Source organism: Cynocephalus volans, chromosome 16, assembly GCF_027409185.1.
Source record: "Cynocephalus volans isolate mCynVol1 chromosome 16, mCynVol1.pri, whole genome shotgun sequence".
In the NCBI taxonomy this organism is placed as follows: domain Eukaryota; kingdom Metazoa; phylum Chordata; class Mammalia; order Dermoptera; family Cynocephalidae; genus Cynocephalus; species Cynocephalus volans.
The window spans coordinates 2,099,124-2,125,233 of record NC_084475.1 but is presented as its reverse complement, the minus strand read 5'-3'; the positions used below and the strand labels follow the sequence as shown (position 1 = coordinate 2,125,233).

Below are 26,110 nucleotides of genomic sequence, written 5' to 3'. Positions count from 1 at the left end.
AGAATCCCTTCTAAGAAAAGAATGCTGTCCTTGACTTTCCCAGGCATTTTCTGTGATCCTTCCTGAGGTGAACCTGTCCCCACAGGGGACCACTGGGGACACCTCACCCCCAGCCCCTGTACCTCCCAGTTCTTCTGAGTGTCTCCCAGTCTTCACTGCAGTGTCAGCCAAAGCTGACCCCTGAACCACTGTGTGCCCATTTCCTAGGGAAGGGGAGGGAGAATAAACAGAATATTTATTACAAATGTTAGAAATATATTTATTATATTAGGAATCTCATTTGCATAGGATATACAAATGAGATATAATGGCCAAGGCTGCTCCATCTCATTTGCATAGCTCTGCATACACTGTGCAGTCATCTTTATACTCTTGTCTTTAGTCAGTGTCTTTTTTATCCTCTGTTCAGCTCTCCCTTGCATTGCCCTCACCCTCAGCCTACAGGGACTAGGAGTGGCAGGAAAATGGGGTGTTTTCCTGCTGACCTGAGGCCATGGGGTCATTTGCCAGTTCCCACTTCCCTCGAGGGACTTGGGAAGAGGCAGGGAAGAAGCTGCTGTTGCTGCCATCCCTACTCCTTGGTTAATCTCCGAAGCCCTCTGACCGAAAGACCACATCTCCGGTGGGGATGGGGTGGGCACCCTGCTGGGGAGTTGGCACCTGGCCGTTATGGATCTCCAGTGTTGCTGCAATTCTGGCACCTGCACCTCTACTGATGCCCAAGGGGCAGGGCTGGGCCCCTCCTCTCGTGTCTCTTCTCAACTCCTCTCTGAGCAGCCTCCTACCTCCCCTACTTGAGCCCCGCTCCATGCCCCTTCCGGCCACCTGTCGGGTGGGAGCCGAGGCTGTCAGAGTCCTCAGCTCACCTGAGGACAGGGCTGGGTTGGAACAGGTGTGTGTGTGCCCGGTGCATTAGCCCTGTGACTCTGTCCTGCCTCCTCCCGTTGTGGACTCTTGCGATTGGGGTCCTCAGGACAGTGATGACCCTGCCCCCCACTGTCCACATTCAGTCCCAGCCCAGTTGCTCTTCCTCTCTCCCTCCTTCAATCATCCAATTCTGGAGTTTCCTCTCTGACTGGTTTTCTTTCTTTTCCTTTGATTAAATGTGAAAGCAAAGGCTCCTGGGCTCCATTTGTCTTTGGTCGGCGTTGGGGGGATGGCTTTGGGAGAGGGTGAGGGATGGGGCACAGCACAGATAATTCTAGAATGGAAGTTGGAGTGATGTGTCTTGTATTCTGTGATGTTTTCCTTCCCCCTGTCCCGCTCCTCCATGCTCCCCATCCCCAGAAGATGCGCCTTCTAAATGCTTGTGCCCCGGGCTGGCCGGTTGGCTCAGTTGGTTAGAGCACAGCCTTATAACACCAACGTCATGGGTTCGGATCCCTGTACCGGGCAGCTGCCAAAATAAATAAGTAAATGCTTGTGCCCAGGAGTCTGTGAGTATCCGTGGGGGCTGAAGGGCTCCGGGGCTCCATGGCTCATGCCCTCAGCTCCACTGGAACCTGTGTGGCCTTCAGCAGGTCCCTGTACCTCTGTGGGCTTTAGGATCCTCTGTAAAAGTGTCATGGGCCCTCCCAGTGATAACGCTGTCTCTTCCTATTGGGATCTTAATTGGAATTGCATTTAATCAGCACATTAATTTGGGAAGAATTAGCTCTCCTCAGTGTTCAGTCTTCCCATCCAGGACCTCGTCTGCCTCTCCACGTACTTGGGTCTCCTTTCAGCCCACGCTCCTTCACTTGCCCGACCGCCGAGCAGTGTTGTCCACACCAACGTGCTCCAGTCAGCGCAACGTGATGAAAAGGATGACGCACGGTCTTTTTTATCAAGCAAAATTCATTCTTTTAAATAAAAACTGCCATTTATCCTTCGGTTCCACACACACACACACACACACACACACACACACTCCTTGGGGCTAAAAAGGCTGAGATAAAAAGGGGGCTGTAATATTAGGGTTTTTTTGCTGTTGTTTTTTGCTTGTTTCTAAATGCATAAAGTTGACAAAATATATTTTGGAAATTTTACTGATCTGTGAAGTCTCAAAGTTTGGATTTCAACTCCCTGTAGGTTTATTTATGTATTTATTTTCTTTTACTTTTTTTGTTGTTTTATATACATATATATATATATATATATATATATATATATATATATATATATATATATATATTTTTTTTTTTTTTTGCGGCTGGCGGGTTTGGGGATCCAAACCCTCGACCTTGGTGTTATAACAGCGCGCTCTAACCAGCTGAGCTCACCAGCCAGCCCGCTGCAGGTTTACTTACACAGGTGCCCTGCATCTTGTTGAGTATTTTGCGTTGGGGTTGCTATGGTGAATGTGGTCTTTTCTTCCCCCCTGTCTTCTAATAAATCATACAGTTCCTCAGAAAGTTATAACATAGAGCCTTAACTGTTGGTTCAACAAGCCGTGGTCCCTGCTTCCAGAGGCCTGGAGTCTACCTGGTCACAACGCGGAACAGTGATGAGAAGCTGTCACAGGGTCACGGAGAAGGGGCTGCTCAGTCAGCCTTTCGGGGGGAGAGGGACAGGTGCTCAAAAAGCATTTCTACGAGGTGGCTGCTCCTGGAGCGAAAATCAGATGATGTTTGCTGAGTGAATGATGAATGCTTGCTGCACAGTGGTATTTGGTGTTTTTGGTATTGAATTTCTTTGTCTACCACAAAATCCTATATATGAGCGTGTGCGCAGCACGCATGTGTAGACGGGCGTGGTGGGAGTGGAGTTTTTGCTTAAGGCACAGGTCACCTTATTCTCTTCCACCTTCCATCTAAAAATTACCAGGTTAGTAAGAGCATCCCTCAACCTCAGTTTCTCATCCTGTTTTGACTTTGGGCCAGACATACACTTACAATTGCTGTGATAGAACGAGTGCCCCTATTTTTGCCTGTCTGGTGACTAAGGTGTGTCTTTACATACTTATTTAAGGCAGCATTTATTTAAGCTGTGTTCTCCAAAGAGGGACAAAAGCATGGGGTGGGAGTGGGGGGATGAGCCAATCTCTTACGTGCTGTTCTGCCTTCACCTCTCTCTCCTTCTGGCTGCATGCGCCCCTGGGCCAGTGCATCCATGGCCTCGCTAACTTCCCACACAGAAGACTTTGATGTTTCAGCTGCTCACTAGACATACCTCCACCTGGACAAACTTCTCAGAAACTTTTAAAGACCAAACCCACAGTTGCCAATGCCTGACAGTCACTCTTTCTGTGACCCTCTGAGAACCCTCTCTACCCTTTGGGACACTGTGGTCATTGTGTGTGGCTGTCTCACTCCTAAAACCATGAGCTCCTAGAAGGCAGAGGCCTAGCTTTCTTATCCTTTGGCACAAGACTTGGTACAATTATATCCACCCAAACGCACTTATTCGAACATATAAATATCATTAACTGAAGTAACATTTGCTGACATTTTCTCGCCTTAAAATTTTCTGAGTTGGGTGGTGTTTTCTGAACTTCTGAGTAGAAAAGGGCCTTATAAGATGTTGTGTGACTTACCTATTTTACACGGAGGAAGTTGACTCTGTGTACGTGGGGGTGGGGGTGGGGGTTCTGAGCCCTGTGACCAGTTAGCAATGGAGACTTAGTTCTCTTTATCACCACTGCTGTAGTCAACCCTCAGCATGCTTCATGATAAAGGACCTAGAATTACCTTGAAGCATGAACTTACTGGGACAATACAAAAGGATAAAGGTAAACTTGGCCCAAATTAGGTAAATGGTATGAAATTTTCAACACAAGCATGCACACACATATACATAAAGTATAGAAGGAAGTGAATTTTTAAAAGGTACTTTTAAAAAGAAGCCACATCTGCTGATTGAAATTACAATCCCACGTTGCATTATGAAATTTCCACTCGTGATTAGCCAGCACTTCTAAAATTACAAAATACAAGGGATTCAAATCCTAAATAGTAAGGCCCTAATAGTTATGGAAACGTAATCCCATTGCCAAGATGCTTCTTCAAATTGGGAGCTAGAAGGGTCATGAGTGGAACTCACTTCAGCCTGGAGACTGATTTTCTAAGGAAGATAGGCCTGGCGATTACTTTGGACAATTAATTGTCCTCGATAGAGTTTGATTACAGCTGTGTCAAAGGTTGTTCTGGCATGCGGCGAGGAGGCTAAGAAGCCAAGGGAGGGCAAGGGGTGAGGAGGGTAAATGCCACAGGAGGCTTGCCACCCACTGGGGACTTGCCATCGTGGCATGGAGGTGGGGATGAGGTGTTTTCTGGAAAAAAAGGTACGTTCACATGCTACCATTCAATTGTAGGATGAATCTTTACTCTTCTAGCAGCTTCCTGCAACTCTCCCCCCAACCAAATCAAACTTCTGGCCAGGCGATTCAGAGACCACATGAGCCTGAGGGTACCAAAAAAGCAGAACATGGTGCAGGCAAAAAATTGGCCTAGAGTGCACAAAATATATAAGATCTGATTCCTGTCCTCAGGAGCTTATTGTCCAGGGGTGAAGAGGTACCATCCAGAGGGTCACTGCACCAAAGACATCCTCAGTTTTGATGAAGATGCTTTCTGCTCTCTCAGTCCTAGAATCTTCCTGGTCCTAGAAGCCTGCCGTGAAGACTGCAGGCTGGGTACAGCGCCCCTTCTGGGGCACCCAGATGTCCCATGGACACTGGTGTTGCTCTGCCCCACAGCCTACTGCCCTGGTCTCCCTCTCTAGCCTGTGTGTGCTTCAAGGGAAGGGACTCTGTCTTATACATCTTTGTTACCCAGTGTTTAATACAGCATGTTACATGTGACAGCCACCCAATAAAAGTAGGTGACTAAATGAATAAAAAATTTGTCATACAGCTTTTTCATTTCTGGTGCTTATCTCATTTTATTGCATGTGGTAGGCTTGCCACGTATGAAGCCTCTGTCATGGGTATGCTTTGAGCTAGACGTGGTGATGGATGTGATACAGGCTAGACTGACATGTGGTGAACTTGTGACCAATATGATCCTGAGACATGTGAAGAACACGATGGGCATTTGAAAGAGTTAAACCTCTGTGACATTGTAAAGATATGTGTTTGGTCCCCATTCTGGCATACAATTCCAAAATCCTTGGACTCTCCAAAGTGATAAGAGAATCTTTTTGTTGCTAATAAGTTGGCTGATGGCTGGCTACCCCTGGGTAGCTTCAGGATGGGGGTGAGCCACCGGATAAACGAAGGCAGGACTAGAAGGTTGGGACTTCCCGGGAGCCGAGAGTGCCTGAAGTTTAGGTTAATCAGTCATGCCTCCTAATGAGGCCTTAAAAACCCAAGCAGCCTGGGTTTGGAGAGCTTCTGGATAGCTGAACATGAGGAGATTCCTGGAGGGTGGCAAGGCCAGGGAGGGCACGGGAGCTCTGTGACCCTCCCCCACACCTCGGCCTGTGCATCTCTTCATCTGTATCCTTTGTCATATTCTTTATAATAAATGGGTAAGCGTAAGTGCTTCCTTGAGTTCTGTGAGCCGCTCAGCAAATTGATCAAACCCGAGGAAGGGCGTGTGGAGACCTGGATTTATGGCCAGTTGGTCAGAAGCACAGGTAAAACAACCTGGGGCTTGCGACTGCACAGGTAGTAGGGGGCAGTCTTGGGGACTGAGCCCTTAACTTATGGGATCTGACAGCACCTCCGGGTAGATGCTGTCAGAATTGAATTGAATTAGAGGACACCCAGCTGGTGTCTGCTGCAGAAGTGGTTGCTTGCCGGTGGGGAGAAAACCCCACACATTTGGTCATAGAGTCTTCCGTGTTGATAGTTGTGGTGTGAGTAGAAAAAAGAGCGTTTTTTCCCCTCCCAGCCTTGTTTCCCCCCAAAGGAAATGGAACAAATGAATCAGGATAATGAGGAGAAATGGTGATTTGGGTACCAGTTATTGGAGGTTTCCTGAGTAGCGATAACTTACTTTTACAAAAGTGCATGAAAAGAGGGAGGACACATTGAGTGGCAAGCTAGAAAGCAAATGATCCCATTTGGGTAATAAATCCATGTGGGAATATACACACAGCCAAGCACAAGTACTCCAAAAGGCCTGGAAGGAGACACACAACCCTGCTAGCAATATTTACCTCTGGACAGCAGAGTGGGGGTCAGGGAGGGGGAGAGGAAGCAGCAGGGGTGTGGGGGTGGCAGCCGGCAGAGAACTTGCAAGTAGAGTCCATATAATTATGTATAATGAGAATGCATTAATACATCAAAATTAATTACCCTTGGGTAATCAAAGAAGTAAAGTACAAAAAAGGTACTATACATCTCCAAGAGAATAGGCAAAGGAAATGTAGAGAGATTGTTTCTTGAGAAACCAGCACACATCTGTAATGCAGGAAACTTCCCTAATGTAAACATTCTCCCTGTCAGACCCACAAGCAAACACCCACCCACACACACCCACACACACATCCACACCCTCCCACACACCCCCACCCCCCCCCCACACCCCCACACCCCCCCACCCCCCCACACCCCCCCACACATCCACCCACCCACACACACATCCATACACACACACACACACACACACACACACACACAAAAGAAGAACTTTAATCCATATCTTGTACATATATGAAAATTAATTCAAGTTCGATCATAGCCTAAATGTAAAACCTAAAACAATAAAACTTCTAGAAGAAAGCATAGGAGAAAAATCTTTGTGACTTTGAGTCGGGCAAAGATTTTTTAGATAGGACACCACAAGCATGACCCATAAAAGAAAAAATTGACAGTTTAACTTCATTAAGTTTAAAATTTTGTGTGAAAGATGTTGTATTAGTCCGTTTTGTGTTCATATAACAGAATACCTGAGGCTGGGTAATTTATAAAGAAAAACGACATTTATGGCTTACAGTTTCTCAGGCTGGGGAGTCCAAAGTCCATCTGGTGGTGGCAACAGTGACCCAGGGGTCTCACATTGCAAGATGGTGAAATCAGAAAGAGCAGAGAGAGACAGACAGACTCTCCTTCTCTTTTAAAGCCCTCAGAACCACGCCCCCGACCATCATTTTTAATCCATTCACTACTGCACAGTCCTATAATCCAATCACCTCTTCAAGGCCCCACCTTTCAATGACCATAATAGGATTTTCCACCCTCTTAACAGTCATCATCAGGGCTAAGTTTCTAATACATAAAACTTGGGGGACACAATTCAAGTTTCAGTGAGTTTGGGGGGAACATAGTTCAATCCACTACAGTTGTTGTTAAGAGAACGGAGAGACAAGCCACGACTGGGAGAAGCTATTTGTGAATCACTATTTGATAAAGAATTTGTTTCTAGAATACATAAAACTCAATAAAAATAAAATAAATAAAAAATTAAAAAACTCAGTAAAAGTAGGCAAAAGATTTGGACAAAAATCTCACCAAAGAAGATGTATGGATGGCAAATAGACACATACAAAGATGCTCAAAGCTAGTGGTCATTAGGGAAATACAAATTAAAGCTACAGCTTTGGTGGCCGACCCCGTGGCGCACTCGGGAGAGTGCAGCGCTGGGAGTGCAGCGGCGCCCCGGCCGCGGGTTCGGATCCTATATAAGGATGGCCGGTGCGCTCACTGGCTGAGCGCGCTGCAGCCGGTCACAAAAATGACCCCCCAAAAAGCTACAGCTTTGGTACAATTTATACACTTAGAATGGTTGAAACGAGAAAGACTGACTGTGGAGCAAGTCAGCGTGGAGGCTGGAATTCTCTTACATGGCTGGTGGGACTGTAAAATGTCACGACCACACTGGAAAACATAAGCATATAACCACCATGCGACCCAGACGTTCTCCTCGTAGGTATTTATCCAAGAGAACTGGTAACACACCAAGACTTGTACGTGACGTGCACGGTAGCTGTTTGCAATAGCCCCAGACTGGGAACAGCCCAAATGCCCATCAACGGGTGTCTGCGGGTGGGATGGGGGAGGGGCGGGGCTACAAAGGGGCAAAAAAACCTTTGGCGGTGACGGGTATCTTCATTATCTTGATTGTGGTGACAGTTTTACAGGTGTATACATATGTCAAAACTTATCAGATAGTACGCTCTAAACGTACGATTTATTACATGCCGATTATACCTTAAGAAAGCTGTTACATATAGGAATTAACAATCATGTTCAGTTTGTTAAAAAAAAAAAAAAAAAACAGAACTAAAAACTGGAAGATAATGACCTGCAAGATTCGAGGGAATGATGGGGTTCAAGGGATTGGGAATGCTGCAGTATTCGAGGAAAGATTAAGGAACGTTCAGATATTAACTGGAGCCTCTGTTAAGGATGCATGTACAAATTCCAGGTTAGAAATACAGGGCATACCCTCCACACTGTAGAAGGCGTAAGAAAAGGAGCAAACTTACAGACAGAACTTAATTAAAAGAAGGCAAGAAAGAAAATGAGAAAAGGGCCACTCGTTTTCAGTCTGTCACTGTCCTGGCCGATGTGGTTCTTTCAAGATGGGCAGGACTGCTGCTTGTGCCCCAGGCTGGGGGGCTCCAGCCCTTCGATCCAGCCCGCAGTGCCCGTCCCGGCTGTCAGCACCGAGTTGCTGTCACATTCTCAAAATGCTGCAGGTGGAGGGCACGTCCTTGCACATCTCAGGGCTCTATACCTTCCCTACTTCTGCTTTCTTTTCCCTGTCTGCCTCCTGGATGAATTTACAAAATCTCTCCTTAACGGACCTCAGTGGATTAGAATCGTAATATCCAATTCCTTTTCAGGGGAAAGTGGGGAAGGAAGGTTGCAAATCATCTGTCTTTTCTATCAATACTCCCTTTGGTGTTGAAATATTTCTTTCTTTCTTTTTTTTTTTTTTAAAGATGACCGGTAAAGGGATCTTAACTATTGACTTGGTGTTGTCAGCACCACACTCTCCCAAGTGAGCTACAGGCCGGCCCTGAAATGTTTCTTTGAAAGAGAGGTTAAATGATAGTTTATTAGTATTGTTGTTATATCTAATATCCCAATTTAGCAAAATTAAATGTTTGCAACTCTTTGATGTTCCCACAATTTTTTATGGGAGTTTTACCTTTCAGCTAAAGTCCCCAAACTGGAAACCATTGTTCTCAGGAGAAGCAAGTGGGGGCTTGCTGCATTCTCTTGTTTAAGGGGATTGAACAGAATCTCACCTATGTACAAAAGACGGCAGTGCTGAATATTTTGATGGATAAATATAAAACCAAGGTGTATCAAAATAGAGGATTGCGACGTGGCAACTGGTGAAGGGCTGGTCTTTCTCCCTTGCCTGTGGGGGTGGTGGGAATCAGGGGAGTGTCTGTGAGTGATACCTGGGTGTCTGAAAAATCCACCGAAACTTGGAATTCTGTGAACGCCAGTCCTAGGTTGCCTTGGAAATCTCTCTGCCTCAAGAAAGATATCAATTTATTTACTCAGAACACAGTCTGCAAATGGGCAAGGGGCGGGAGTGGGATGGCTTAGCTGGCTGGCCACGTCCTTGTCCCCAAGAAGCCATGGCTGCAGTAGGTGACAGGTAGAGAGGACAGGAGGGTTCTTTACCTCTAGGGCAGTCCCAGCTGAGGGATTTTTCAAGGGGAAGCCTGCTTTGGATGAACTTTTGGTGTCTGAGATAACCTGGAACTTGCTACTTGCTACCTCCCCAACCATCTGGGTCCACACAGTGCCCTGATCCCGGGCAAGAGCTCAGACCTGGGGACTTCTGCTCCACCTGGAGAAGGTAAGTAGTGCACACCCTTCCCAAGGGCCCTGGGCTCTGGCTGGCACCTTCTGGTGAGCTTATCTTGCTTCAGCAGGCTGACCCCACCTCCTCCCAGCCCTGCAGGCCCTCTGAGCTCTCACCACAGGGGCATTACTGAGCCTTCTCCCACCGCCTCCACAGGAACAGGTGCGGAGGCTGGTGAGGACTTTGAGAAGCACTGATTGAAAGGCCCTGGTGGGAGTTTCCACACGTGCAAATCCTTCTTAGAGAAATCTCCAAATGCAGATAAAGCCCTGTGCAAAGACCCACCACACTGTTATTTATAATAGCAAAAATAGAAGCAAATCAAATATATAGTGATAGGGAATTGGTTAAATAAATTGAGGCCCATGATACGATGAAATAGGCAGCTGATAAGCATTTTATTTCTAAAAGGCTCATAAAACATGGAGAAATGATTATGATGTATTTATTAAGTGGGAAAGGCAGTAAACAGAGTTGTACATACGTGATAATTACTCTGTGAAATGCACACCAGCAAATTATGTGGAGATACAAAGACTGAAAGGAAATATAGCAAAGGGAAATAATGATTGTCTCTGGGTATTGGTGAGGCTACAGGTGCCTTTTTTTTTTTTTTTCTTCTCATCTTTCTAACTTTTGTATACTGAACACCCCCCCCCATTTCACTTTTTAAAGAAAATGGAAAAAAATAGTAGTTCTGCTACTCTACCCCTCAAACCCCCACCCCTTCTCCAGGGGGCTAGACTCAGGGTCACCTTCAGTCCCTCCTTCCTCCCTTTTGACACCCACCTGCACTCTGGCAATCAACCCTTTCTAGACCATGAAGGAGCCAAGCTTTTCTCCATCCTTCCAAAGCCAGGAATGTGTGGCTGGGGAGGGAGAACAGAAAGGCAACCAGTGCCTGCCAGTCCTGGGCTCACCCCTTCCAGTGTGCACCTGACCTGGGCCTGGACTTGGTGGGCCCCAGGAAAGCCTCCAGCTGGGTCATGGTGTCATGGACAGAGCAGCCCCTACAGGCGGGCAGATGCGAGACTCCACATCCAGAATGTGGACTCTCTAAGCTGGAAGAGGCTGAGAGCTCTCAGCCCACTGGTCCTCAAACTAGAGTGTGGAACCACTGGGGCACTTGTTAGAAATGCAGAACCCGGGGCCCCGCCCCAGAGATGGTTTTGGTGGGTCTTGCTGGGGCCCGGGAATCACATTTTTCACCAGCTTCCTGAAGGGCAGGTGGTCCACAGCCACGCTCTGAGAAATCAGAATCCAGGCCAAGCCCAGCATGTTGCTTCCTCAACACCGGCGGATGCAGGAGAAGGTGGCGTTGAGTCTGAGGACGATGCAGGAGAAGGCGGGGGCTGTAAGGGGCGAGGGCGGGGCCTGCTGCTGGGCTCCCGGGCCCAGGGGATTTCCTGGAGCAGATCCAATCCCAGATCCACTGAGCCCTGCCTGGCCCCGGGGAGGGTCCAGCAGCTGTGTGCCCTGCCTGGGGATGTGCACATGCTGGAGAGCCCCTGTCTCCAGCTGGAACTCTGAGGCTGCTACTCCGGGCTCCAGGGCTGGCAAATACTTCTAGGCCAGACTGAGGCATGCAGGAGAAGAGCCTGGGGAGGGCAGAGGAAAGCGCTGGAGTCCAGGCAGATGGACTCTGAGGCTGTGGCAGAAAGCGTATGTGAATTAGTGCAAATCCAGCCATTTGGCTCCGCAGTGGCCCGGCTGGGAGGGTGTTCTGTGGCTAGACTGAGGTGAACTTCGAGAAGCCCATCTCCTCCTCAGCCATGTGGACGGGGGGCACTGGCAGAATGTCCCCCTTGGGGTCCTGGGGAGAGGCCTCCTCTTCCTCCGTAGTCTGTAGAGACAAAGGTAGGGGTTGAAAAGCAGAGCCCAGCTAGGAGGGGGGTGGTCCCCAGGTAGCTGTTGGGTCCACCCCAACCTTTGCATAAGTTCCAGACTTTGTCTGTCTGCAGGGGCACAGGACCTAACAACTTCTCCTCCCAGAACCCCCAGGCTCTGATTCATGCCCGCCTCCCGCCTCCCAACCCTTCCCTCCCCTGGGACAGCATCCCTCATGGCCTCAGTCCAGGTTTTGGTGCAGATGTGGGAAGCCCGCCAGCCCGGAACTCTTTAAACCATGACTCCCAACAAGCTACTCAAGAATTATCTGGACCAGAAAAAAGAGGATGTGAGGTCAAGAGCCCTGGGTTCCCGGGTGAGATGGCCCAGGCCTATGGCTAGGTGGGGGAGATGGGCGGATGCAGGGGTGTGGAGCTGGGGGAGTGGATGCAGAGGAAACAATCCTCCCCCACTTCCCCACATTGTCACAGTGGGGTCAGGCAAGGTGGCTGCAGACCCCTAGGTCCCTTCCGTCCACACCTGGCTCAGGCACCGGATCTCCACGTAGGAGTTGGCGAGAGGCCCAGTGGGCCCTGCAGGGTTGATCATGGCATCCTCCGAGACCAAGCCATTCCCCAGTGGCTGGAACAGAGACTTGGTCAGAACGGCCTGTTCTTGGCAGCCGGATGGGCTGCAGCCGGGAGCAGGGACACGTCGGGGGGTGGGCAAGGCAGGGAGGGGTGCAGGGAGGAGCACTTCGCTTCCCTGTGGCTCTGCCTCTAACCTCTCGGAAGCTCAGTTTCCTCAGCTGTAAAATGGGGATCAATTCTTTCCCTTGGGGTTATAATACATGCGCACGATGGCGTCTTACCACTCAACAGATGAGGACTTCTGGGATGGCTGTTTTGTTTTCACTATCGGTATCTCTATCCCTTAAAGCAGAAAGAGCACGTAGCTGCACGTTCTTTGTGATAGGTCCAGAGACAGGAAAGTTGGACACCTCAAAGGTCCACCAGGTAACAAACAGCACAGGAAAAATTCTTGAGATCATCAGTGTGAGCAGATGATCCCCCTTGCCGGCCAGATGAGGAGACCGAGACCCAGGGAACAGGCACAGGCTGCCCTGAGGTGTCCTGGCCAGTGAATCTCATCTCACTTCAGATGGGCACTGAAGCCAGAGAAAGAGGCTCCTATTTTCTGGGCATCTGTGGGATGTTTCATCTCACTCTTTCTTATCCACAACCATGTGAAATGGGGAAACTGAGGCTCAGAGCGGCGATGCAGCTTACTTGATGTTACACACCTGGCGAATGAATGGCTGAACTAGGGCGCATGTTTGAGACTGTTTGGCCCCAGACCCAAGCTCTTTCCCTAAGCCATGCTGCCATCCTGGCAGGGCACGACACTGCACGCTGCTCTTTGGCTCGGAGTCTGTGGTCTCCTAACTGGCCCTGCTTCTCTCAATCCTAGCTGCTGGGGGTGGGGGCAGAGGTGCACGTGTGAGCCATCTCTTGCTAGAAATGCAGAGATGACACCTCTGATCCTACAGAGACAAGGTAAGAATTAGAGCAGAACCCCTTAGGGGAGGGGTAACTGGGGGGATGAAGGAATGAGGGCGGGGGGGGAATGAGATTTCACAAATGCTGTCACTCAGGGCCCTTGTCTCTGGTGAGGACAGAGGGGGCCTCTGCACATGGCAGAGCTGGGGTTAGACCAGAAGACTCCTGATGTCAGATTCATTTCCCATTAATCCTGTATTTACGGTTTTGTGGTTTGGTCATAACCCAGCCACTGCTGAACAGGAACCCCCAGCAGCTGCAGAAGTGTCACCTGCTCAAGGGTGACTGAGTTTGAGGAAGGAACCTCATGGTGCAGAGACACACATAGGCAATGGCCAGGACCACCACCCTCTGTCCGGTGTGGGTCGTGGTCTCTTATCTGCCCCTCTGCCCACACTGGGCAATCGGCCCGGTCCAGCCAGCATGGAGAGATTTTCCGGGTTGTTAAATACACAAGATATGAGGGTACTTCAAAAAGTTCATGGAAAAATAGAATTGAAAGATAATTGAATCCTTCCATGAACTATTTGAAGACCCCTCACATATGTTTCTGGGCACTAGAAAAATAATAGCAAAGAGACAGGGAGCCTTGGGAGGCCAGGGCCAGGTCCCGCACCCCCAGTCGGGCCAGTGGTTTCCAGGAGTGAGGACCTGAGGCTGTCCCACATTCTTGGACCAAGGGTGGTTCTTTATCCTGAATCTGGGGAATAAGCCTCGGGCCATGGATTTGGTTCCATTCCTCAAAGCCCATGTGCTCCCATGTGGAGGAGTGGAAGACACGCCGGGCTTTGCAGCCAGCCCCCGGCCTCAGTTAGTGATCCCACTTCTGCCTTTCTCAGGCTGGGTCACTGGGGCCAAGTCACTATCCCTTGAGAGCCTCTATTTCTCCATCTGTAAAATGGGGGAAGTAATAATGCCCACCTCTGGTAGGAATTCCAAAGATTCGGTGACATAGGTTGGGTGAACGGATGGATGACAATATCTAGCAATTAGCAATATCTCTTTTGGAAAGGAAGACACTGGTCTGGCCCCTAGCACCTCCTTCTGAGTTTTTACACCCCCTTGGGGCTCTCTTGCAGGATGACTAAAGCATCCATTTTCCTCTTTGACCTGAACGTGGGCAAGAAAACCCCAAACCCCTTCAATTCCACCTCCAGACTCTGCTAAAACCTGCAGAGAAGCCAAAAGGAAAATAAATAAAGCAAGAAAAAGCAAAAGCCCTCAACTGGTCGTGTTTATAGGGCTCTTGCCTCTGACTCTCTTTGGGGGCCATGGTCTGTTCCCCAGGGCCGCACCGCCTGCTGGTCCCCTCCCACGTCAGCAGGGGTAGGTTCAGGTGCCCCAGGCAGGAAAAAGTGCCAGGCAGCTCTTCCCAGAGTGGGCGTGGAAGGCAGCAGCACAGGAACATGTGGCTGGTGTCCCAGGCACTCACAACCTCCCCACGGCAGCCCAGAGCTTACCCATCATACCCCAGCCAGCCCCTCTTCTGCAGCTGCAGGGGGTAAGCCCCAGGCCCCAGGATGCACAACCGGGACTGGCTCTCAAGGTGGCCAGTGGTGCCCAGTGCGTCCACCTCCACGACTTTTCCCTCACTCCGCTTTGCCACCTTTGGCCTTGTCCAGCTTCCTGAGACAACAACAGCTGCTTCCTAAGCCACAGCCCAGTATCTCATTTCCACCCCAGACCCTCCCTGGGGGGATCAGGCTGGAGTCTTTTGTCCTCACTGGCGCCAGGAAAGAGGGCGAAGGTGATGGGAGCCCCCCTTTCCTGCCCCCAGGTTTAAAATCAGAGTGGAGGCATCTCTGTAAACAGCTGAGGGGGGAAGGGCTGGGGTGGGAGGGTCAGGCGAGGCAGGTGGGGCTTCTGTTTCTGGAACTGTCTTGCTGCAGCCTCTGCATAGGACCGTTGGCTGGCATTGCATAGGAATACTGCGGGGGGGCACGGTCTGTTCTGCAGGGGCCAGTGAAGGGCCCTGGAGTAGGTAGCTTTGGGGCAGGTACATCTATCCAGGAAGATGGGCACAGGGACCCCTGTTCCCCCTGGCCCCCAGAGTGCCACACTCAGCCTGGGTCCCAGGGCAGCCACGCCACGTTGATCTCAGGGCCAAGGAAAGCTCAGAGAAAACATGGACTGTTCCAGAAAGAGGTGAGCTGAGAGTTGAGAAATCTGTGTACGGCTCTCCATTTGGGCCACCGTCAGCTAGATGACCTTTAGGAACACCTTTACCCTCTTTGGGCCTCAATTTTCTCTTTTGCAAAAGCACACTACAGTTTGTAGTTGTCATACTCTGGTGTGCAGTGAGAGTCCTTGGACCCCAACCCTAGAGAGTTCAGTTGGGACTGGGGCCAGAGAGAGTGCATTTCTAACAGCTCCCTGATCGCCTGGGGTTTCTGAAAAGAGGTTTGCACCAAACTTAGAGAAAGGCTGGCCTAGACGATTTCAAAGTCTCCCTCTGAATCCTGCTGTGGTGTGCTCTGATTCTACAAAGGGGGATGGGAAAGGGGTGCTGGGTCTGGCAGAGAGATGCTCACACGGGTCCCAGTAGGGATGAGGACGGACACTCTGCCCAGCTCGCACCCTAAAGGGCTGATCTCGGGGCTCATGCAGATTCCTCCAGGGTGGTGAGCAAGTCCTGACTGCAGGTCAGACATGGAGGACCAGGAAGATAGAGAGGCGAGGCCGAGGAATCCTGACTTCCAGTCCCGGGGGGATGTGAGCTTGGGCTTTGGCCCACCCCTGTCCTTACCATGTGTGAGAGGAAGACTTTCTTGTTCCTTTGTGTCTCTGCGGCCAGCTGAGCTGAAAGAGATCCAGAAGGAGCAAGTTGACGCCAGAAGTAGCCAGGAGTAGCCTGTAGCTGCTCCCAGAGAGGTGCACTGGCCCCCTCACGCCAGGGAGCAGGGGCTTCCCAGAGGGAGTTGGCAGGCAGTTGGGGCCGAGAATCCCCTTCCAAGCACAGCCCCTTTGGAATGACCTGGCCTTTTGAGATCAGCACATGGAGACCACCTTGCATGGGCCAGAAACTGGCTGGGGAAAGAAATCTGTGTGCTCAGGTCACTGCTCCTCAAACCTTAACGTGCACATGGACCCCCTTGGAAATTTTCTTATAATGCAGATTCTAACTCAGTAGGTCGTGACTGGGGCCCGAAAGCCTGCGTTTCTGACAGGCTACCGGGGGAGCCCGTGCTGCTAGCTGGGGCCCGCAGTTGGAGATATAAGCTGCCAAGTGGCTCAGAGGCTGTGACTGGGAATGCTCCTATCCTACATGCTCCATTCCAGACTCCTCTGAGGGAATCTGGGGACATGGGCAAAGCTGACATTTCTTCCTGGGGTCACACAGGGAGGAGATAGGAAGCAGGCCCAGGATTCCCCCATAGCCACTTTTATGGGACAACACTGTAGACATCTTCCTGACGCCACCACTTCCTAGCCACGCAGACACAGGGCAAGCTGCTTAGCTACTCTGTGCCTCAGTTTCCTCCCCTGTAAAATGGGTGTACTCCACTGTGTTGAGGAGATTAAAGGAGATAAGCAACATACGCCACAGAACAGGGCCTGGCACGTGGTAGCAATTACCACCGTGATTTTACTTTTGATCTGTGCCATCCAGCAGGGGACCCATGGGCCACACAGGCCATTGAGCACGGACATGTGACAACTTCAAATCACATCAGGTTTCAAACATGCAATACGAAAGAATGAATGCAGAATATGTACCATTACCATTATGTCGATTCCGCGTTGGAATGATAATGTTTAAGATATATTGGGTTAAATAAACTGTATTATCAAAATTAACTTCACTAGTTTCTTTTTACTTGTTTCATGTGGCAACTAGAAAATTTTAAATTATGTATGTGGCTTGTATACTATTTGTATACTGTGTGACTTGAGGAAACTGAGGCTCAGGGAACTTAGATGACTTGCCTGAGGTCACACAGTGAAAAAGTGGCAGAGCTGGGACTTGAACCCAAACCTATGAAAGAGACTGAGCACTAGAGGCCCAGTGGCAGGTGTGGGGCTCAATGTCTGTCCTGTTCAAGTGCCCAGTCCTGCGGTCTCCCAGGCAGTCGGTCCCCACACAAGGAGTAGACCTGCAGAGGCTGGACATGGATTTGCTGGGATCGATTGGGAGAGAAGGGGCTGATGGGCTCAGACAGATGGGAGGAGGCTGTGGACCCCCCTCATCCCCCCACTTCTCCATCTGAATTGCTTCTTCTCAACATTGACCACCTTGTGGTTTCCTCAGAAGGGAGGGGCAGGGCTCCTGCTGCCAAAGCTCAGATGGACACACTGTGGCCCACAAGGTCTTTCCAGGGTTGTACGGGGAGGGCTGCAGGTCTCAGTGAGGTCCCGGCCCAGTGAGCCTCCCACCCTCCTCCCACCCACCCTTGCTCACCTTTCTTTCTCCACCGGAGCCAGTAGCTGCCGAAGGTGATCAGGCCTGCAGCCAGCAGAAGGGTCAACAGCACCAAGACCGGGGCCAATATGTGGACCATCGGGATGGACACCCTGGGGGTGAGATGTAAGGAGCCTAGTGGCTGTCACCAGATAAGCCAGAGTCTATGTCCTTTAGGGTCCCAGGAACGGGCTGAGAAAGCCACCTCCTTGTGTGGGATCCAATTCAACGCAGCAAAGACTGGCAGAGCATTTACTGTTATTGGCACTTGACACACATACATTATTTAATTAGCGTAGACCTTGAAGCCAGGCTGCCTGGGTTTAAACCCTGGCTCCACCACTTTCAAGATGGGTGACCTTGGGCAAGTGATTTAACCTCCCAAGGTGTCAATTTCTCCCTCAATAAAGTGGCTGTCATGAGGCTCAAACAGGGTGGGATGTGTCAAGAGCTTAAGACAGTGCCTGACTCTTGCCAGACTCTATGTCAGTATCAGCTGTTAAATTCCACGGCCCCTATGTAATACCTGAAGAGATTAAGCAACATGCCAGATCACACAGTGGTACCTGGGGAAGTTCTCAATGGCCTGTATCTGGGTTGGTGTCACCAGCATGGCATTCTTACTCTGAGTCTAGCCATGTCTCTTGTTTTTCCCCAAAAGATCAGAGGGCACCAGGGACCATGACATCTGGTCAGCCCATCAGTGTATGCCCTGTCTGGTGTGGAAACGACTCCCAGCCCCCAGTGCCACCCCCAGGATTCACTTTCAGCTGGGTCTGAACCTGCCAGGAGTTTCCTGGATGTCAGTAACCAAGTACAGTTATAACCTCCAAGAACCAATCCTTCAGGCTGGGTAAGGAAAAAAAAGTTTCTTTTGGATTCCACATTTTCATGCTTGGCACAGGGCTCAGTGCAAAGGGTACAGGCAAAAGCTACTGAACGGGGGTGGCTGTCCCCAAGGCTGGGGCCATGGTGGACGCTTCACCTCAGGCAAGCCTGTGTGTCTGGGGCAGCCAGGCCACTGGCTCCTGTAGCACAGGTTGTCCACTGCTCAAGGGCCCCTCCGAGGGGTGAGTGGGGCTGAAATCTGCCCTCTATGCCACAGGCTGTGGCCATGACAAGAGGATGTGTCTGCTCAGAGGAGTGTTAGGTTCTTATTTGCTCAGAGGCACCTTATGGCTAAGTGATGGTCTGAGAGGTAACCTTGGTCGCCTGGGGCTCACCTGGGCTTGGAGCTGCCGCTGCTGGGGACTGGACTGGTGTGCTTTGCCGAGGTGGAGTCAAGCTGCACTGCTGGGCGGGAGATCCCTGCGTAAGGAGAGGTCCTTGCATACGGAGAGGTTCCTGCGAACCCGGACGGCAAGGACCCCGTGAACGGAGAGGCCTTGGCCACTGTCTTCCCCTGCTTGGCTGTGGTGACTGCCCGGTGGCGACCAGGAGAAGCTACAAGTTCAAAAGCAATGCCTCAGCACCCTTCCTGACCCTTGAATTCCAGCAGCCCCAGACTTCTGACCCTTGACCCCTGGGCCCTAGCCCCCTGGGACCAATGTCTCAGAACATCCCCAGCTAAAGGGCACCCCAGTAAGCAAACAGAGGCCTAAATGAAGCCATTTGGGGTGAGCAGGCCACAGATCAGGTATACATGGCGCAGTCCACGCCATGGCAGGATCCTAAAGGAGTCAGCCTGGACTGCCCTCTCCGAGTTGGCAATGCCGCTGGAGGGAGAGCTGTCGGCAAGGACACAGCTACGAGCACTTGCTGCAACCGGAAGGGCTGCCTGCCTCAGCTTCATGGTACTGCTTTTATTCTCTCTTTCGATATTTTGGTTAGCGTGGCAGTTCTCTGAATTCCCAAAAAATTATAAAAATAACACAAATGATTTTGCGATCATTGAACTAAACATTCCCACAGAAGATCTGAGTAAATTGGACAATTTAAAATTATCCCCGTATGATAAATTGACCACACCAACATATGTTCCAAAAGCACCACTCATGACTAAATATGAGCCGCAGCCTAATGTAAGTTGGCAAACATCATTTACTGTAGATTATATTAATGGCAAGAGAATGGTTGGTATTAATGGGAAATTACATGATTGGGATAAATTAATTATATGGGAATGAAACCGTAGAATTCCCTTTACTTGCTGGTGTCCAGTTTTAAATAAATCATTAAGAATCAGGTGTTGGGATAAAAATATATGCTGTAAAATTATTAAACATGCAAAATTAGATCTTAGAAAAATAAGAGAGTGTAACTGGTTTTGTGAGGGACGGTGCTGTGCACAAGGACACTTTAACATTTAGATCAAGATTATAGGGCCACAGCGAATGCATAACCTCAAGATGTGCATGATAATGCTGCTCAAATATCCCCTGTTCTTTTTCCATATCAATAGTAGGTTCATTCCATTAGAACATAAGATCATTACACCCCCATTAGAATTTAAATATTAGCATTGTTCCTTTTAGCAACTTTGTACTTACATTTAGCAATAGACATAGGTCATGTGATAGTACTGTCTATCACTTTGCAATTGCAATAGTCCCACCCTGTTAATAAGGTAGATATTAACCACAGCTTGCCAACCGGAAAAGATCACAGGTTAACTTCAGGACAATGAGAAGATGGTCCCGATCTGATAACCTGATACCAAAACGAGGAAGCACGAGCTAATCACCTGAGACGTGCTAGTGAAGAAAAAAAAAAACCTGGCTTCCCCTGTCCCTTTTAAATTATTAATTCATGCTTGCTGATGTAATAAAAATGATACCCAAAAACCCCCTGCAGAGAAAAATCTAAATAAAAGGCATTGTCTCATGCTCTCCTGTGCTCCAGCTGCAACACGCTGACAGCCCGCAGAGAGAGAACGTGCAGACTGATGCATTGAGGTCTCTGTCTGTGTTTGTTATTTTCGCTGGCTTCCTCATCCCTCTTTCAAGGACCCCCAAACTCGACTGGAGCTGGTCTCCAGCATATACCCCACACCCGCGCAGTTTCCAGCTGTTTTTATGCCCACAGCCTGTTCTCTCTGTGGGGAGGCACATTCTACACCCGCCTATTCCATGACCCATTCCTGTGACACCTCAGGAGATGCCTTCCTCCCCCAACCTCCACGTCATGGCCAGTTGTCACCTTCTCCCTCACAGACAGGGCAAGTCCTCCCATCACCATCACATGCCCATGCCCTAGACCTATGCTTCGGTAAGGCCTTGACCTCCAGCAGCCACTAGGCTGGGCAGGGCAGGTGGCAGGGATGAGTCCAGAGGTCAAGGCCCCAGGCCCTGCCTTTCTGACTCACCGCAAGACCCTGGATGGAGCGGACAGAGCGTGAGCTTTGGGGTCAGGCTGTGACCACTTCCTGGACCCGCTCCGTCCCGGGTGACCTTGAGCAGGTGAGCTAACCCCACTGAGCCTCCGATCCCTCAGCTGGACAATCTAGCTCCCAGGCTTTGGGGTACCTGGGTGGCCAGAAAGCACAGTGTCTGGCACCAGGTAGGCATTCTCTGGGTGTTTTCTTAAATGGTGGGGAAGGAGGGACAGAAGAAGCATTTGCTCACTCAATTCTGGGGGCTGGGTTTGCCAGGCTTTTGCCCTGGGCTGCAGGCTCCTTGTAGCAAGAAGCTGGAAGGAGGCAGTGGGGGAGGGAGGACAGCAGGGCCCTAGAGGAAAGGGACAGGCTACTCTCAGGGGAGGCAGGGGTCACTCTCTGAATGACTTTTTCTCCCTGGGGAGCAGCTGGCAGCTCTCCCACCCCCATCTCAGCCCAGAGCATCACCATCTTTTCTCCCAGCCAACCAGAGCCATGGGAGCCAGACTCCAGCTGATCGGCGGCCTTCCCCTCCTGCAGTCCCCTCGGCCTCCCGCTCAGCTCAGACCTTCAGCTTCCCTCGCCCCCCAGCTGCTCCCCACCCTGCCTCTTTCATGCCACCCTTCACCCTGATGCCAGTTTTGTCTCTTGGATCCCATCACTCCTGCTTCAGATGCCAGGGGCTCCCCATCGCCTATAAGCAGAGGTTCAAATTTTGGAACACGCCTTTCAGGCCTTTTAAATCCAGACTTCAAACCACCTGGTCAGTTTCACCTCTTTCACCATCCGATGCCCCAGCCATACAGAGCTGCCCTCTGTTTCCCACTGAGTGGGCCTCCGCCTGCCTCGATGCCTTTGATATGCTGTTCCTCTGCATCTGATGCCTTTCCTCTCTGTCCCTGCTTACACACGTCTTTCTGTCCTTCACCAGCAGCTCAAAAGTCAACTCCTACCTAAGCCTTTCTCCAGGACAAATCTGTTTTTCCTTTGTGCACCCACAGTACCCTGTGCACACCTCCAGAGGAGCTAATACTCGATTATGCTGTAGTTACTTGTGTACTGGATCTCCCCACTAGGTTGGGACTCCTCAAAGGCAAAATGCATGTCCTCTGCACCAAGCACAGTAGGCAGAACTGGTGCAGCCAACCTCCAGGAGCTGCCCAGCCCCCTGACTTGCCCAGGTCCATCGGTCACCTCCCCATGTGCCAATCTGCACTCTCCCTCTTTCTCGGCCATTCTTTATTCTAACACAAGTTCTAACACTTGGTCAGTTTATTCTCGGATTTGTCTAAGTAGACTATAGAATCTTTTGTAAATAAAGAGTATTTATCTTTTCCTTTCTGATATTTACACTTCTTTATCCTGTCATATCTCATTGCCTGGGGCATCTGGGCAATGACAAATAAAAGAAATGGTAGTGGGTACGTGCGTCCTGTTCTGTCCTTCCCAGAAATTCTTCTAGTGTTTCACCGTACTCTGGGATGTTCTGGAGATGGCTCGCACTGGCTCTAAAGAGCTGATGGCTAACTTTTCAGGAATTTTATGAGCCAGTTGTTAAACTGTGGGTGGCTGGAAATTGGCCATGGCAGGAACGTTTACAGCACAGAAACTGGAAATCACTACAAGTCAATTGTCTCCAGCCCATTGCTAAACATTGACCGGCACACCACTGCCATTAGTCTTCATTCTCAATATCCCAGCTTTCATCAGAACAGGCCACCAGGGTCTGATACAGGAGGATAATATAATAATTCAAATATCATATACGAATAAATAATTATAAATGAAGGCAAGCAAAAAACACCAGAGAGCTGAAAATATAGGTAAAATTGATCATAACTAGGTAAAAATAAGGTCTGAATACTGATAATAATTGGAAGAGATTAAGAGAATCTTGTAAATAATGGAGAATAGATTCAATGTGGCTTTGCTGCTCCTGTTATTATTCACCGAGTTCAAGTTTATTCCCTGAATTAAAATACCCGTGGATGACGGGGATCTGCTGGTGGGGATGGGCCTGGGGTTGGGATGGGTGCCGGAGGTGGGGCCAGCAGAGGAAAAGAGCAGACACCAAAGCCAGCACCTGCGTTTGGGTCCTGGCTCCACCCCGTCCTGCCATGAGACCTTGGGCAAATCAGTTAGTCTCTCGGAGCCTCGGTGCCCCCTCTGTGAAATGGGGATACAAACACCTCCCTCGCCATCACCGACTGGCAGACTGGGGCTGCCTGCTGCCCTAGGCTCTCTCTGTTTTCTTTCTCCTTAGTTGAGCAGGTCCAGGTGGGGTTCTGGACACCCAGAGAGGTGCTCTATCCCCTGCCCGGGCCCCAAAGCCCCAGCCCCCACCCTGCAGTGTCCCCAAGCTCAACCAGCTGCTCCTTCAGGAACCCTACCCAGAAGCTGGTTCCCAGGCACTCCTAGTACCTGTCCCTGGACTCCAACATCTGGGGAAGAGCAGGTCAAGGTGTGGAGCTGAGGCCGCAACTGGAGCGAGGCCAACACGGCCATGTCTTAGGCAATGCTGTGGGCTGGGATGCAGGAACGGCTAGCCCAGCCGCAGGAGGCTCAGGTACAGCTCTGACAGCAGGAAGGGGGTCTTCTTTACTCCCCGGGATCCCCATCTGGTCCCCAACCCACGGCAATCTCCCTCCAGCACATCTGGGCAGGGAGGAAGGGCACCAAGCATTGAGTTCAACAGATGTGGGTTCAGTCTGGCTCTGCCATCTACTAGTGTGTGACCTTGGGCAGCAAGAGTGAAAGGACAGCTGAGACCCATGCGGACTGTCTGTGCCCCAGCATTTCTCAGCACTGGATCTGCACGATCTCACTGAGTCCTCCAAGCCCCATTAGGTTAATACCAGGATCAAGGCCTTTTGTAATGGGATCCATCGCTGATGACCTACCCACCCCTCTCTCTCCCCCTTTGTATTTCCCGTCCCCCAGCCAGGGGAAGGAGAGTCATTTGTTACCTGGAGAGACAAGCAGAGAGACCAGGAATGTCTCATCGAGGCCCAGTCTTTGGACTCCACACCGGTACTCCCCGGCATCCTGCAGGGTGAGGTCCCTCAAGGTCACGGTGAACTGGAGCTCTTGGCGGCTATCGCGGATAGACACCCTGCCCTCCGTTACCTCCTGGCCATCTGCTCCCACATAGATAGTGCCAGAGCAGTGGGAGAAGAGGAGCCAGCCCTCCTTGCACCAGTATTTCCTGTTCTCCCTCAGCTCATCGCTGTAGGTGCACTGCAGGGACACAGTGTCACCTTCAAATCCGCTGATCTCCTTTGGGCCTTCTAGGGCTTCATAACCTGAAACCACAGTAGGGGTGGAGGTTGGAATTCCCCGGATCCAAGTACCAGGGAAAGACCAGAAATTTCCATTTTACTGAGAGGAAGGAAGGCTTTCCTCAGTCACCCCTTTTGGGGGCAGCCCTGTAAGAGCCAGTAGCCCCCCTCCCTTCGGGGACAACTTGGGGCAGGGCCGTTGCTGTTTTCCTAAACCTCACATATTGAAGGGTTGGGAGGGGGGAGCCCTAGACTCAGACACCCGGAAGTCTGAGGCCCAGCACTGCAACTTAGTAGCAGCGTGACTTGGGGGAAGTCGCTTGACCTCTCTGGGCCTCTGAGTTTTCTCATCTATACATTTGATCTTAGCTAAAAGACTGAGAAGCCATTTTTTCTCATCTATAGATGATGATAATATCTGACTTCATTGAATTTAAGATGGTATATGTAAGACACAGCATAATTTTACATACCATTAAGAAAATACATTGCCAGTTGAACAAGTGACAGTTATAAGATGAATCCTGGTTTCAGGCGTTAGAAAGTTAAAGAAAAAAATCAAGCCTATGAATTCATGAAATGTGATGATTCCTCATCTCTCAGGGTTGTTGGGAACGGCATAGCAGAGACTCAAATGTTTGCTGAGTTTAACGGGGCTGCGGTATAGGGGGTGTTTGTCTACCTTCAGGCTTGGCACAGAGCAGGAAAGTGCAGGTTAGAGAGGTAAAGCTACTCCCACAGCCACACAGCCATGAAGGGGTTGGAACGCAGAGACACAGCGGAAAACCTGGCTCTAGGTTCCAGGAACAGCCAAGTTCCAACCCCCCTTGGAGGGCTGAAGAGGCTGAGCATGGGTGGGCTGGGGTGAAGCCGGGAAGGACCAGGCGGGTGGGCACGGGGATGGCCGCATGTGCACCAGGGAAAGGAAAGGTTGGTTCAAGAGATCCTCTCTCTGCAGACCCAAAAGGCGAGCTGGGGCAAGTGCCCCACGTCCCTCCCACGACCCTCGACCCAACCTCACCTGGGAGCACCAGACAGCCCCACAGCAGGATCAGAGGCCGCATCTTGGACGCCACAGGAGCAGACACCTGGAACTGGAGCTCCTCTCCGGGCCACGCGGTGCTTTAACTTCCTCCTGAAGCGCAAGATGTGGACGAGGAAGGAGAGGAGGGGCCGTGCGGGTCACCCCTCCGCACGCCCGGCCGGGGAGGCGCCTCTGCTCCGCTCTTGACTTAGAGCCCCGCGTGCCAGCCCTGGGCGTCCCTGCCCAGCCTGCAAACCCACGCGAGCGCTTCTGCCAACCTCGTGCCGCTTCCAGGGGGCCTGAACCTTGGTCTATGCGCCCGGAGGCGTTTGTGAGTAGAATTCAGGGAATCCATGTCTTTTGATGGGAAAAAAAGAGACATATGGACTTTCGTGAGCATCTAACTGATCCTTGGCTTGTCCTTCTGCTGGGTGCAGTGTCAGCAGTGCCTGGAACTGTGTTAACAATAAAAATCACAGACACCAGCACGTCGCGTCGTTGCCCCCATCTCGAAAATCGTGCAGACCCCTCACCGCTTGGAAAACACCAGTTACCAGACCTGCCCCTCGGTGGATTAGTGAAAGCGCTAATAAACACGCTTACTGCTGTATCACACGATTACAAATATTTCGATAACCATTCACTACTGTTAGCTTTCTTTAAGCGTAAGTATTTTATTTTATGTATGTAGGGGGTCCGCGGCTTCACCGACCGCTAAGCGGTGGGTGGGAACGAGCCCCTTTGCCCCCTTGGCCCTCGCCTCCCGGTGGGCGCAGTACCGTCCGGGGCCACGGGGCGGCGGTGCAGGCGGGCGAGCCGCGGGGCTGAGCGGATGCCGTGGAGTCCCGGGCCCGCCGCTGCCGAGCTGGCTGAGCCGTCCTGGAGTTCGAACAAGTGAATGAACGGCTTCCCCAGCGCAGATGCGAATCCTCCTTGAAAGGAACGGAACAAACACGCACACTAGAGGGAGCCCTGACGCTGTTTCCAAAACAGCGCTGTTTCTCTGATTGCAAAGTTC

At 50.6% G+C, this 26,110-nt stretch overlaps 1 protein-coding gene across 2 annotated transcripts; it reads right to left on the bottom strand.

Moving 5' to 3' along the window:
* Window positions 1-11,421: 11,421 nt before the first annotated feature.
* LOC134365055 (CMRF35-like molecule 9) lies at window positions 11,422-25,132 on the bottom strand. Of its 2 annotated transcripts, XM_063081252.1 has the most exons (7): window positions 25,090-25,132; window positions 23,757-24,092; window positions 21,041-21,142; window positions 18,701-18,920; window positions 17,478-17,590; window positions 15,825-15,877; window positions 11,422-11,535 (listed from the first exon to the last, which is right to left on the bottom strand). In XM_063081252.1, the coding sequence occupies exons 1-7, from the start codon at window positions 25,130-25,132 to the stop codon at window positions 11,422-11,424; spliced, it is 981 nt and encodes a 326-aa protein (XP_062937322.1). The 2 variants fall into 2 exon arrangements, with proteins under 2 accessions (XP_062937322.1, XP_062937323.1); XM_063081253.1 differs by lacking the exon at window positions 21,041-21,142 and having other exon boundaries at window positions 18,701-18,785.
* Window positions 25,133-26,110: the final 978 nt, after the last annotated feature.

Excerpts from the sequence above, each read along its gene's own strand:
- LOC134365055 (XM_063081252.1), bottom strand. The coding sequence starts at position 25,132 with ATGCGGCCTCTGATCCTGCTGTGGGGCTGTCTGGTGCTCCCAG. Across the intron at positions 21,143-23,756 it reads CTCTCTGCTTGTCTCTCCAG|GGCCCTGCTGTCCTCCCTCC; the intron begins GTAACAAATGAC and ends CCTTTCCTCTAG. Across the intron at positions 15,878-17,477 it reads GCTCCGGTGGAGAAAGAAAG|CTCAGCTGGCCGCAGAGACA; the intron begins GTGAGCAAGGGT and ends GATCTCTTTCAG.